The sequence below is a fragment of the Rhinopithecus bieti genome, unplaced genomic scaffold, assembly GCF_001698545.2.
Source record: "Rhinopithecus bieti isolate Rb0 unplaced genomic scaffold, ASM169854v2 scaffold_56246, whole genome shotgun sequence".
NCBI lineage: Eukaryota > Metazoa > Chordata > Mammalia > Primates > Cercopithecidae > Rhinopithecus > Rhinopithecus bieti.
In genome coordinates, this window is record NW_016821943.1 from 796,736 (window position 1) to 809,092 (window position 12,357).

General features: G+C 55.8%; 1 protein-coding gene across 4 annotated transcripts in view; it reads right to left on the minus strand.

Annotated features, from left to right (window-relative positions):
- Window positions 1-1,220: 1,220 nt before the first annotated feature.
- Window positions 1,221-12,357, minus strand: part of HDLBP (high density lipoprotein binding protein) — an 87,504-nt gene continuing 76,367 nt past the window's right edge. For 3 of the 4 annotated variants that reach the window (XM_017860657.1, XM_017860658.1, XM_017860659.1), the window contains exons 21-28: window positions 9,892-10,046; window positions 8,860-8,964; window positions 8,498-8,632; window positions 7,236-7,379; window positions 4,683-4,868; window positions 4,090-4,206; window positions 3,772-3,900; window positions 1,221-3,626 (exon numbers count right to left, since the gene is read on the minus strand). In XM_017860657.1, coding sequence (XP_017716146.1) covers window positions 3,540-3,626; window positions 3,772-3,900; window positions 4,090-4,206; window positions 4,683-4,868; window positions 7,236-7,379; window positions 8,498-8,632; window positions 8,860-8,964; window positions 9,892-10,046 — 1,058 coding nt within the window. In that variant the 3' untranslated portion in view covers window positions 1,221-3,539. The remainder of the gene's footprint in view (window positions 3,627-3,771; window positions 3,901-4,089; window positions 4,207-4,682; window positions 4,869-7,235; window positions 7,380-8,497; window positions 8,633-8,859; window positions 8,965-9,891; window positions 10,047-12,357) is intronic. The other variant, XM_017860660.1, reaches the window with a different exon arrangement.

Below are 12,357 nucleotides of genomic sequence, written 5' to 3' on the forward strand. Positions count from 1 at the left end.
GTGCTGGGGTGCGGGCGCGCTCTGCTGTGGGTGTGGGCGCGCTCTGCTGTGGGTGCGGGTGTGCTCTGCTGTGGGCGCGCTCTGCTGTGGGTGCGGGCGCGCTCTGCTGTGGGTGCGGGCGTGCTGTGGGTGCGGGCGTGCTCTGCTGTGGGTGTGGGCGTGCTGGGGGTGCGGGCGCGCTCTGCTGTGGGTGTGGGCGTGCTGGGGGTGCGGGCGCGCTCTGCTGTGGGTGCGGGCGTGCTGTGGGTGCGGGCGCGGTCTGCTGGGGGTGCGGGCGTGCTGTGGGTGCGGGCGCGGTCTGCTGGGGGGTTTGCATATTTAGGGTCCAACAGAACTGCTGGGTCTGGGTAAACGTGTTTGGCTTTTTAAAAAAGTTTTGAGACGGAGTCTCGCTCTGTTGCCCAGGCTGGGAGTGCAGTGGCGCGATCTCGGCTCACTGCAAGCTCCACCTCCTGGGTTCACACCATTCTCCTGCCTCAGCCTCCCGAGTAGCTGCGACTACAGGTGCCCACCGCCACGCCCGGCTAATTTTTTGTATTTTTAGTAGAGACGCATGTAAGCCAGGATGGTCTCAATCTCCTGACCTTGTGATCCTCCGTCTCGGCCTCCCACAGTACTGGGATTACAGGCGTGAGCCACCGTGCCCGGCCAACATGTTTGGCTTTAAGAGGAGCTGCCACACCCGTCTTCCCAGGTGGGGACCAGCCCAGTCAGCAGGAGGGACACCAGTTCCCTCTTGACTCTTCCCGGTTATCTCCTGCCACTCAGGAGCCTGGGGTGGCTCCTCCCACTCAACACCCCTCCCTCCTCCTCCAGCCGAGGCCTCCCGCCTGCACCCCCCATCCCCTAACTCAGCTTATCATAAACTCACGAGCCGGGTCCAGGGTGCCAGGAATGCCACTGAGGCTGGCAGAGTCCTGAAAGGGAGTGGCAGGTGCTGCTCCACAAGGACAGTTGTCCACCCTCAACGAGGAGGGCTGCAGGGCAGCTGCTGACTGGCTGGTGGCCAGAGGACAGGGACAGGCAGCCACCCTCTTGCCATGACCACACCTGGGTCTCCCTTAATGTGGCTCTCGAGGGGCCGTTGAACACAGTGCTGAGAACTGCTGAGAAAATCACACCAAAGACGAACTACCCACGGATACCAGTCACCACTCCAGGGTGAGGAGAAAGGGAACACATAGGCGGCAGCGTGACAAAATGAGTCCCAGCACACTACATCTGGTTTCGGGTTTTATTTTAGAATTTATAAAATTCCAGTGTCATCCATATTCATGAGCCTTTACACATGTTTGCATATAATCTCCAAATTCCAAAGTTAAGGCCAAGGGATGGATTGTAGCTATGGAAACAGATAATATGGAAGACATCCGACAAGAGGAAAAGCACACACACGCCTCACCCCGGCCTTATCCCTGCCCAGGGCTCTCCTGACAGCACGGAGGCTTCAGGGAGGCAGGCCTGGGGACAGTCATTTCATCACCCGTACAACCGCCACCCAAAGGAAAAGAGAGAGAGCCAAAACAGTTTAGGAAAGGGCTTGCATCTGAGACATCGAGTGACATACAGAGATGTGCAAAATTTGGTGAGAATTAAAATTTACCTTTGGGAGGGTAGGGGCCGGATGTTTTAGGACATTGTAGAAAAGAAAAAGACAGGAGGAGCCTGCTGGGATGGAGATTGGAGGGAGCTGGAAGCAAGCAGCCAACAGGACAGAGTTCCAGAACTCACACAGATGGGGAAGAGGTGGCAGTCCCTCCCCCACTGGCCTCCCCCGTGGAGGTGGAGGGGACAGATCTCGGGAAAGGCGGAAAAGTGCCTTGCTTTCCTTCCCTGTTTTCTAAGCCATGGTCACCCTAACCGGTGAAGCTGGAGGAAATGTTCCTTCCGATCCGATTTACCATTCCTGTGAACAGGCCCGTTTAGGGCTGCCTGAGCAAATGGGGACTTGCTGAGGCAGCTGCAGCTAGACTTGGGCTAAGCCGTTCTGGGTCTACTCAGGAATTCCGGAGTCTGAAGATGACCAAGCTTGAGTTATTCAACTGATAGAAACACTGGGGGTTAGGTGTCAAGGCAGAAGCAACTGTCCCCAGGGAAGGGCTGGGAGATGGATGGGCGCCAGTCAGCTTTTCCGTAACTCAAATACCTGGGACAACTCGCCAGCAGCTCTGTCACCTCTGTGGGGGACAGAGACAAGGATGGGAAGACCAGAAAACCAGAGACTGGGGCCCCGTCCTTGGCCCTCACAGCAAGACACAGATGCCTCCCTCGGAGAGCAGGGGCTCTTGGCATCCAGTGGTGTGGTCTGCATTCTGCTCTACTTCATGCTCCAGGCCCCATGCCATCATCTCTTGGCCCTGGACCATGAAAACTGCCAGTCACCCGGGACCTGCTCCTAGGGGCTGGCGTGCACATCTGGACGGCCTGTGGCTGGGGTGGGAGTGCCCACTCCCACTCTGGATGGGCCTGCTGGCCGCTGACCCACCTGTGCTGAGGGAGCGCGCCAGCCTCCAGCTTTGGTACATGGCGCCCACCCCCAGCTCCACGGGAAACCCACAACCACCAGAAATGTCTCAATCAAGAGATGAGTGTGTGGGGTGGCACTAACTACAGAGAGACCACGCCACGCCAGCTGAGGTAGAAAGAAGGCAACTGAACACATGGCATCGCGGGCAGGGGCTGCAGGTGGCGTGAAGAAAAGCCTAGCTGTCATCTAAGGCAAATTGCCCCCACTGAGGATAAGCGTATGGCCCTACCTCCCCCATCCTATGCACGTCTCAATCACAGCAGACACTCTGACGGCCACAGGGGACCCAGATGGTGCCTACTGCCTTGCCTCCAGGCTCCACGCACCAGACTCAGGCCGAGGGTCTGGCAGTGGAGGTAGGGGCAGGGACCCTTGGTGCTTTCAGACCCCATGGCAGGTAAAAATCAGGACTGCCTGAGAACCCAAGTCACCCTCTGCCTCTCAGGTCACCCCCAGCTCCAGGAACCCGCCCTCCTGCTGTCCAGAGCCAGATCTTCCTTGCGGACACCTGTGCTGAGGCGCTTTGGCAGCTGGAGGAGGCTGACTGCACTCCACCAACAGGACGGTCTGGGCCACGGGAAATGGGCAGGAGGGAGGTGGGAAAGGAAGAGGGCAAACGTTTGGCTTTTATAAAGTCAAGGACATTTATTTCCTGAGGTCATGACACAGGAAGTCGAATCCTAGCCACAGCTGCGGAGCTCTGGTGATGAAGGTCAGAGTGCTGGCTGACATGCCGGGTGGACCAGGAGCTGGAGTCTGTTATCTTAGCACGAATGCTCATGACCTTGGTTTAGTGTTAAAACAGTGGAGCAGGTCCTGAGCGGGCAGCGCACAGCCAGGCCTGGAGGAGCGGCCGCACGCAGAGCCAGGCACTGGGCTCCCTGTGAGACCTCGGGAAGGGGGGTGAGCGTCAACAATTTACGAAGGGTCCAGCCGCTGGGTCAGATTGAGACAAACCATTGTGTGGTTGGGTTCGGGTCAGCAGGCTGGAGAGCTTTCTGCTTTTTGATCATTATCGTTTGGGGCCCCAAGGGAGGGTCTTGGGAGCCACCTGAGCCCCAAAGCTGGGAAATTCCTCAGAGCTGCTCATGTCGGGAGCCTGTGCAGAGAGAGGACACAGCTTCAGGAGGGGATGCTCCCCAACTCGCAAGCAGCGTCCGACGCAGTTGCCACCCTTGGGACACCAAGCCCGCCTGCCTGCCCACCCTCCCTGGGACCCAGGAGGGCAGAAGCCCGCGTCTGACCTTCTCACTGCTGCTGGCGGTCCAGGGTGCGTCCCGTACCACAAAGCCTCTGGAAGGTGCCTTGGCCTCCTCGTGTGCCGGGGGTTTCATGTACACCTGCATCACCTCGCTGTCCACCACGTCGGCCAGCTGCAGGCAGAGGACAGGAAGACAGGGTCAGTCTGCCCAGCACCCCCAGCATCCCACCCGCCTTCTCACCCCTGCACCTCGCTTGTCTCTGGAAACACAAGTGCCATCTTGTCCCCTGAAGCTCCTGGCTGGGCTCAGGCCTGTGGAGTGCCAGGGTGCCTCCGGGCTCCAAGGCCCACCCAGACTCACGTATTCCTCCTCCAGGTTGAGGATGTGGTCAATGGCCTCCTCCACGTTCTCTGGGAGCCCCGTCACAGTGACACAGTTGGGGTCTGGGGCTCCGCTCTGCGGGAAGCGAATGTCCACCTGGAAGGAAGTACAACAGCAGAGAGGGGCCGTGAGCGAGGAAAAGGGTTAAAATTATGTGTTTGTTTCTAGTGAAGCATTTTCTGAGTTAGCAAGCATTTTAAAATCTGCTTTCAGAGTTGTTCTGAAGTCAGTCTCATCACCACACCAAGTTAGATGCGTCTTGGGAGCACCCTGTTCACAGCAGACAGAGGGCCGCAGCACGCACTGAACGCTCTTGCATGAAATTCCCACCCACAGAGGAGCTCGCCAGGCAACCGTCACGGGGATGCCCTAACGGGCCACCGTGGTGGCGCTGCCTCTCACAGGCCATTGCCTGCACTGACCTGTGGTGTCCATGAGGACAGTTCCACTGCCAGCCCTGGGGTTGTGGCCTCATCATCTTGAGGGGAAGGCCATGCCCTCCCCTTTCTTCTGGCCAGCCAGGCCCCCTGGTGAGAGGGGATTCTCACCCACTGTGCTTCCAGCCGGCTCACCTTGAATTCATCCATGATTTTGCGAATGGCTTTGCCGCGGGCACCGATGATGCGGGCGTGAACACGGTGGTCCAGCGGGACGTCCTCAGAAACCATCTGCTCAAGTTCACCCACAATTCTCAATATAGCGTCTCTGGCGGCTTCTGTGTTCTTTTCATACCCTGTGATGGTAATTTGGTCCTGGGGCTAAAAAAGGAGAAAGCAGTCAGAAAAGGGGATTCCTTACTGGGATTCCTGGCAGGGGCAAGAGCCAGCCCCCACTGCTATGGAAAGCAGCTCAGGAGAGAAGGCGGAAGCAACGTCACGGCTGATTTAAAACAGAGATTAACCATGTCCACTCAGCTCCCGATTCTTCCCAAACTCTACCTGAAAGACAGTGAATTACAGGACGAGAAAGGACATTTGTCCTCAAAGACAAAGGAGAGACACTGACAGGCAAGAACTCTGGACTCAAGGACAGCGGGGCAAACACAAAGCCCCGGCCGGGCGCGGTGGCTCACGCCTGTAATCCCAGCACTTTGGGAGGCTGAGACGGGCCGATCACGAGGTCAGGAGATCCGAGACCATCCTGGCTAACACGGTGAAACCCCGTCTCTACTAAAAATACAAAAAACTAGCCGGGCGTGGTGGCGGCGCCTGTAGTCCCAGCTACACGGGAGGCTGAGGCAGGAGAATGGCGTGAACCCGGGAGGCGGAGGTTGCAGTGAGCCGAGATCGCGCCACTGCACTCCAGCCTGGGCGACAGAGCGAGATTCCGTCTCAAAAAGGCCCAACCTAGAGACAACAGAGCAGCAGCCCAAGAAGCTTCCGTCCAGATTGAAGCAAAATGCCAGAGCGGGAGGCAGCAGCCCCACCCACACATGGCCCAGCAGAGTTGAGAGCCTCAGGCACCACCCGCGTGCTGCCAGGCACAGAACCTCACGAACAGAAGCACAGCTCACAGGAAAAAGCTGCCCTGAAGAAATGACTGCTTCACCCCACTTGGCTCATGGTGTATTAGATGGAATAGTCTAACTGCTAAATAATGACTTTTGTTTTAAAAGACGGAGTCTCACTGTGTCGCCCAGGCTGGAGCACAATGGCGTGATCTTGGCTTACTGCAACCTCCACCTCCTGGGTTCAAGATATTCTTATGTCTCAGCCTCCCAAGTAGCTGGGATTACAGGCGCACGCCACCACCCCTGGCTAATTTTTGTATTTTTAGTAGAGACGGGCTTTCGCCATGTTGGTCAGGTTGGCCTTGAACTCCTGACTTCAGGTGATCCACCCGCCTCAGCCTCCAAGAGTGCTGGGATTACCGGTGTGAGCCACTGCACCTCACCTATAATGACTTAAAATTGGTAATTACATAGAATAGCAGAGGGAAATAAAGGGCAATAAGGGTGAGAGATTTAAAAGAGCTGAACTCCTGGGCTGGGAGTGGTGGCTCACAGCTGTAGTCCAGCTACTTGGGAGGTTGCAGCACGAGAATCACTTCAATCTGGGAGGTGGAGGTTACAGTGGGCCGAGATCGCGCCACTACACTCCAGCCGGGGCGACGGAACAAGACTCTTTCTCTCAAAAAAAAAAAAAAAAAAAAGAGCTAAACTCTCAAGATCAAGATTAGAAATTTAAAAATGTACTTGGAGAGAGAAGAGGATGTGGGAGCCGGAGGAGGCAGGGTGCAGGTGGGCCCTCCTGGCCTGGCTGGTGTGTGACTCAAAGATCCAAAAGGAAACAAGAAGCTGGGGAGAAGAAGGGGAAGGTGAAGCCACGGAAAACCCTGGGCAGCATGCCCACCGTGGGAGCGAGGCGTGGAGGGGCTTTGCTGCCAGAGGGTCTGCTGACTGTTTCTGGTCGCCAGCACAACCATGGTCACCAAGGCTTGCTCGTCTCCCACTGTGGGCAAGGCTGTGCTGGACACATCTAGGAAGCAGACACCCCAGCAGGATGCCAGAGCCAGGAAAGACCAAGCCTGGGAAGGCCATGTGTGTGCAAGAGGGAGCCAGATAGACATGAGGGTGTTGGGTGGAGCTGCCCTGCATGCCAGGTGGCACGGCCCAGAGAGGGGATGAGGCTGCCTTTCATTTTGTTCTGAGCAAAGCAGGAGGCCATGAGAGCCAGTGGCAGGGGGTGGCACTGCAATTTGCAGGAAGTAGCAAGAAGAGTTTACTAAGGACCATCCGGCAAGCACAACGGTGTTCACAGATGGGGCTGCAGAGAAACGTCCACCTGACCCCCCCCCCGAGCCCTTGGGAGCCTCAGAGAGGCCCAGAGCTACACCTGGAGGCACCACTGATCAAGGACCCAGCTGGAGCTCCTGCTCATTTTCCACAAGGGGACACAGGAGAAAATGCCCCAGGCCCCAGATGATACATGGTGCCAGAGACCTCACCTATCCAGCAGGTGCCGAGACACAGCCCAAACCTCAAGCCAGAATCAGGTCCTCAGAGACTCGTCACTCTCAACTTGGCCCTCAAACCCCCATCTAGGCACATCTGGTTACTGCTCCCAAGTCACAGCAAAGGTCAACAAGCGCCTCTGCCCCAGACAGGCTCCAACCGAGGCTCTCACCTGGTTCCCATCGTCCTTATCAGGAAACTGGATGTTCACGTCATGCTCCAACCGGATTTGGGTAATCACTGCCCCCTTTCTCCCAATAATCTTGGGATGGTATTTGGGGTCTACAGTGACACTCAGCTTAAAACTCCTTAAAGCCTACAAATTAAAGGAGCAAGAATGAGGCAAAGAACACAGAGCTTTTTGGTCTTAAGCTGACCCACCGTGAGCCCATGCCCCCTTCTACCCTGGTCATTGGACAACAGAGATGCTGCAGTGTTCTGTAACCCATGGTCCGGAATGGTCTGTCGTTTCTCGGGTCCGACCCCTGCCACCTTCCACTGTCTGCTAATGGCGAGAACCAGGGAACTTGGCTGCTCCACAAGGAGGTCTATAAATCCTTCAAAAGAGGGCTTGCGGCCACTTGTGAGGATCGTACTCGGGAACTGACAGAGCGAGCAGTGTGATGAGCTTGGGGCCCTACCCTCCTCATTTGTCAAACGGGTCTGACGGATATGCATAGAAATGCTCTGGATCTTTTTAGGGCTGGGGCAGAGGCAGCCCAAGAAGAGGGTGCAGCCACAGCCCCTGAACACCCAGGGCTAAAGGCTACAGGTATGACTGGGCTGCAGGACAGAACCCGGAGTCCACGCAGGGGTACACTGAGACCGTGTGAGGTACATGAGCTCCACCCCATCCACCAGACTCGTGCTGACGGCAGGGGTGGAAAGCCAACCCCTCAGCAAGCCACCACCCACCTGGCACAGCTGGCTCCAAGTTTCCATAACCCCCGCTCCCGTCTGCAGCGCTGCTCCACTCACACAATCCTCCAAACATCAGCCCTGCCAGAGGCTGGGGGGTTTCATCCCTGCTTACCAGGAAGTCACTTGCCCTTTGACCACCCTGTGCTAGAGGTCAGTGGGGGTCCCCTGATGCTCGTCCTCACTACATGGCACATGCCTGGGGGTCTCTCGCAACCCGGACCTTTCCTGTAGGTCTGAGGTACCTTCTGATTTGGTTGTAAGAGGAACTGCAAATTTACACAGAAGTCCAACTTTGTCACTTTTACATGAAAAAGAGAAAGGTGCCATGCTCTTAGCTAGTTCCACAGCAAAACCTCTGGATGCTGACTACATCCTGGCACTGCCTGCGTCTCACCTCCAGCCACCCAGATGTAACTGGGATTCTGGGATCTCGAAGAACTCCCCTAGATTCTGACATGTGCCCAGAGCTGAGCACCATGGCTCCAGGCAGCGCCCTGGCCATCTCCTGCTCACCCGGTCCTCCTGCTCAGCCTGTAGCTCCTTCACACGCTCCAGCAGTCCAGCCTTGGCCCGGTCCAGATTTGCAGCAAGGCCCGTGATGGCGATGATGTCAGACTGCAGCTCAGGTGCTGGGACATGTATGTTCACCTACGTGAAGAGGGGCTGACTTGATGTTTGGGACCCCAGAGAACAGGAAGAGTCCCTTGGCCCTGGGACCCAGAAGGAGAGGGAAGCCCACCCGCCATGAAGGAAGCCAGTGCTCAATCCCAGCAGGAGGAGGCAGAGTCAACAAGAGGCTGAAAAAGGACACTGGCACTCAGGAGAGGATGCGACAGGCCACTGCTGTGACACGGCCTCCCGGGAAAGGGGTCTACCTCAAACTCGTCCATCATCTTGCGGATCCCACTTCCTTTCTGCCCAATAACGTAACGGTGAAGGTCAAAGGGCACCTCTACTTCGATGGTGACGGGAACCAATGCCTGCATGGAGGATGGTCATGGTTAGGCCACGGGAGCTGGGAGATGAGTGACCTTGTAAGCTCAGCAACGGGGCTCCATGAAACACAAAGCAAACAGCCCTCTGACAACAGCAATGTACCCCACCTGACATGCCTCCAGGGCCTTTAACTCAATAGAAAAGAATGGGAAAAGATTTGCATTAGGATGACGCTGACAGACAAAACTTCCAGACCCTTCACTGAAGCCTACCCTCCTGAATTACAGCAGCCCCTTCAGGCCCACGTAAAGAGAGGCCCTGACTGCTGGCACATCCCTGGGGTCAGGACGACTTTGACTGACACCCAAGAGGTGTCACAAGAGACCCTCGGACCGCTGCTCGCTTTCCCTGCCCTGTCTCCCCCACCGCCCTTCGCTTCCGGAACCTGCTCTTTCTTGCCACAGCATTTACCATCACTTGCCACAGGATGTATCTGTGTTGACTGCTTGTCTCTCCACTGCAACGTGAGAACTATTTTTGTGCTGTGGCACCGCAGCACTGAGAGCAGCATCCAATGTGCAGGTGGTTCTCAACACTGACTGCACACAAGGTGAGCTAGGCCTGATGATCCCCCCCATCGACGCTGCAACTGGAGGTCACATTCAACCCCCTGCAACTGAGACCCTTCCACAGCCCCCACACCCACCATGGGCCTGAGAGGCCGGATCCCCAGCTGTCCCAGAAAGGGGCTGTAGAACCCGGAGGCTTGGTGAAGGGAAGTGGCCTCCCCAAACTCTGTGTCCAGCTGAGGAGCACAGCCAGACAGCCCGTGCGCACATGGCAGGAGCAAGATGGGTAGCTCCACTGCCACTGCCACTGGGCAACCACCCATCCCATCCAGGCCATGCCTCTCCCCAGGTGCCTGCTGACTGGGCCTTGGCGGGGGTGCAGGAGGGCACATAGACACATACCTCCAGGGCTTCCTTGGCAGCCTCACACTTTTCTTTCCGGCCGGAGATGATGATGATGTCACACCTCCTTGGAGAGCCAGGGTCAGAATCTTTGGCCTCTCTCCCCTCCCCAGCTTCGTCCCCATTCTCCTGGACAACTGGCTCTACACTGTGAACTAGAGAGAAAGGGGAAAGGGGACAGCTCACAGCTGCTGGAAGAGACCCCATGCCTTATTCAGAATGCACACGTCTGAGGTACCTGCTGGGTGCTGGGTGGTAAAAGGGAGGGGAGACCGCTCCTGTCCTTCAAGAGGTCTTGGTCTGGGCAGGGAGAGCAGATAGGTCGTCCCCATAGCAGCCTCAAAGGGGGCTCCCAGACCTGCGGGGACACTGAAGGCTTTGCAGGGGGGCCGTGAGCTCTGTGTCTCCCTTATTCACCTTGAAAATGAAGCTAACAGCAACTACAGCAGAGGCTTCAGTGAGATCAGATGAGTTAATTCATGGGAGGAACACAGGGCAGGCCCACTGCACATGTGGGGCTTGATTGTGAGGCAGGGCTCATCAGAGAAGGTGGCTAGCATGCAGAGAGGCAGTGGGAAGCGGGTGAGAGGTCTAGGGGAGGCAGAAAGGACAAGGTACACCTGTGCCAGCTCCTTATGCCAGAAAGCGAGAGCCCCAGGAGTGAAGGGGTGTATGAACAGGACACAGAAAGCAGCTGGAGGGGCTCCCACAGACGACGCTGGGACACCGCATGTGTACCAAATTGACACCACAACAATAATTATCACTAAGACAGAACCCAGGAGGTGTGTGATGTAAATAAACGAGCAGGCCGCCAGACAGACGCCCGCCTAAAATCAAGGGTGATCCTGGGGCGGGGGGAAGTAGGCAATTCTGAAGGAGAAAAACTGGCAAATTTGAATACTGATAACATGTTAGATACTACTGTTATATAATGTTAGATCTGATTCCAATAAATCTGCTAGAACCATGCAAGAGAATGTCCTTGTTCTACGAAAATACCCACCATGAATAAAGGGACATGTCTAAAAATTACATTCAGAAAAAAAAACGTGTAAAAGGGGAGAAGTTGAGAAAAGAAACTGGTGCCACAGGAGGTGTCTACACTATTCTGTGAAACTTAATCAGGACGTGCCTACGCTGTTCTGTGATGCTATCAGGACGTGTCTATGCTGTTCTGTGACGCTATCAGGACATGTCTACGCTGTTCTGTGAACCGGACGTGTCTATGCTGTTCTGTGAAACGATCAGGACGTGTCTACGCTGTTCTGTGAAACTCTTATCAGGACGTGTCTACGCTGTTCTGTGAAACTCTTATCAGGACGTGTCTATGCTGTTCTGTGAAACGATCAGGACGTGTCTACGCTGTTCTGTGAAACTCTTATCAGGACGTGTCTACGCTGTTCTGTGACGCTATCAGGACGTGTCTACGCTGTTCTGTGAAACTCTTATCAGGACGTGTCTACGCTGTTCTGTGAAACTCTTATCAGGACGTGTCTACGCTGTTCTGTGAAACGATCAGGACGTGTCTACGCTGTTCTGTGAAACGATCAGGACGTGTCTACGCTGTTCTGTGAAACTCTTATCAGGACGTGTCTACGCTGTTCTGTGAAATTCTATCTAAATCAAAGTTTTAAATAACCACTGAAGTGGAAAACCTAGACGGAGTGCAGTATGAGTTTATTAGTTTCCTAACTCAAAACAGCCTGTATTCTCAGGAAAACAAAGGGGCTTGAATGGCTGTGTGTGACAGGCTTCCTGGATGCCCAGAGAATGACCGTATGTGAATTCAGCAGGCTGCAGGGCCACCTGCCGCCCAAACAGCTCAGCCAAGCCTGACACACAGAGTGGAAAGCAGACCTTTTTTTTCTTCTTCTTTTTTTTTTTTTTTTTTTTTTTTTTTTTTTTGAGCGGAGTCTCGCTCTGGTCGCCCAGACGCGGAGTGCAGGGTCCGGACTCAGCCTCACTGTAAGCTCCGCTCCCGGTTCACGCCATTCTCTGCCTCAGCCTCCGAGTAAGCCTTGGGACTAAGGCGCCCGCCACGCTCGCCGGCTAGTTTTTTGTATTTTTTAGTAGAGACGGGTTTCACCGTGTTAGCCAGGATGGTCTCGATCTCTGACTCGTGATCTGCCCGCCTCTGCTCCCCAAAGTGCTGGGATACAGGCTGAGCCACCGCGCCCGGCCAAGCAGACCTTTTTCACAAATGCAGAACAAGTGAGAGAGCGGCAACCCACCCACATCCCACAGGTCGCCTCCCCACCACCAGGTGCAGGAGCAGAGCTGGGGGCAAGCAGGGTACCGAGAGCTAGATGCCCTCCTAGAGGAACTGCCGGCCACTTGGATGGTGCCCTCCGGCCAGCCAGAGGCTGCGGCTGCCTGCCTCACAGGGGACACCCCACAGTGAAGGGAGGTGTGGAGGAGGAAGCTCTCCAACGGCGCTCATGCGATCCAAACGATGTCATCACT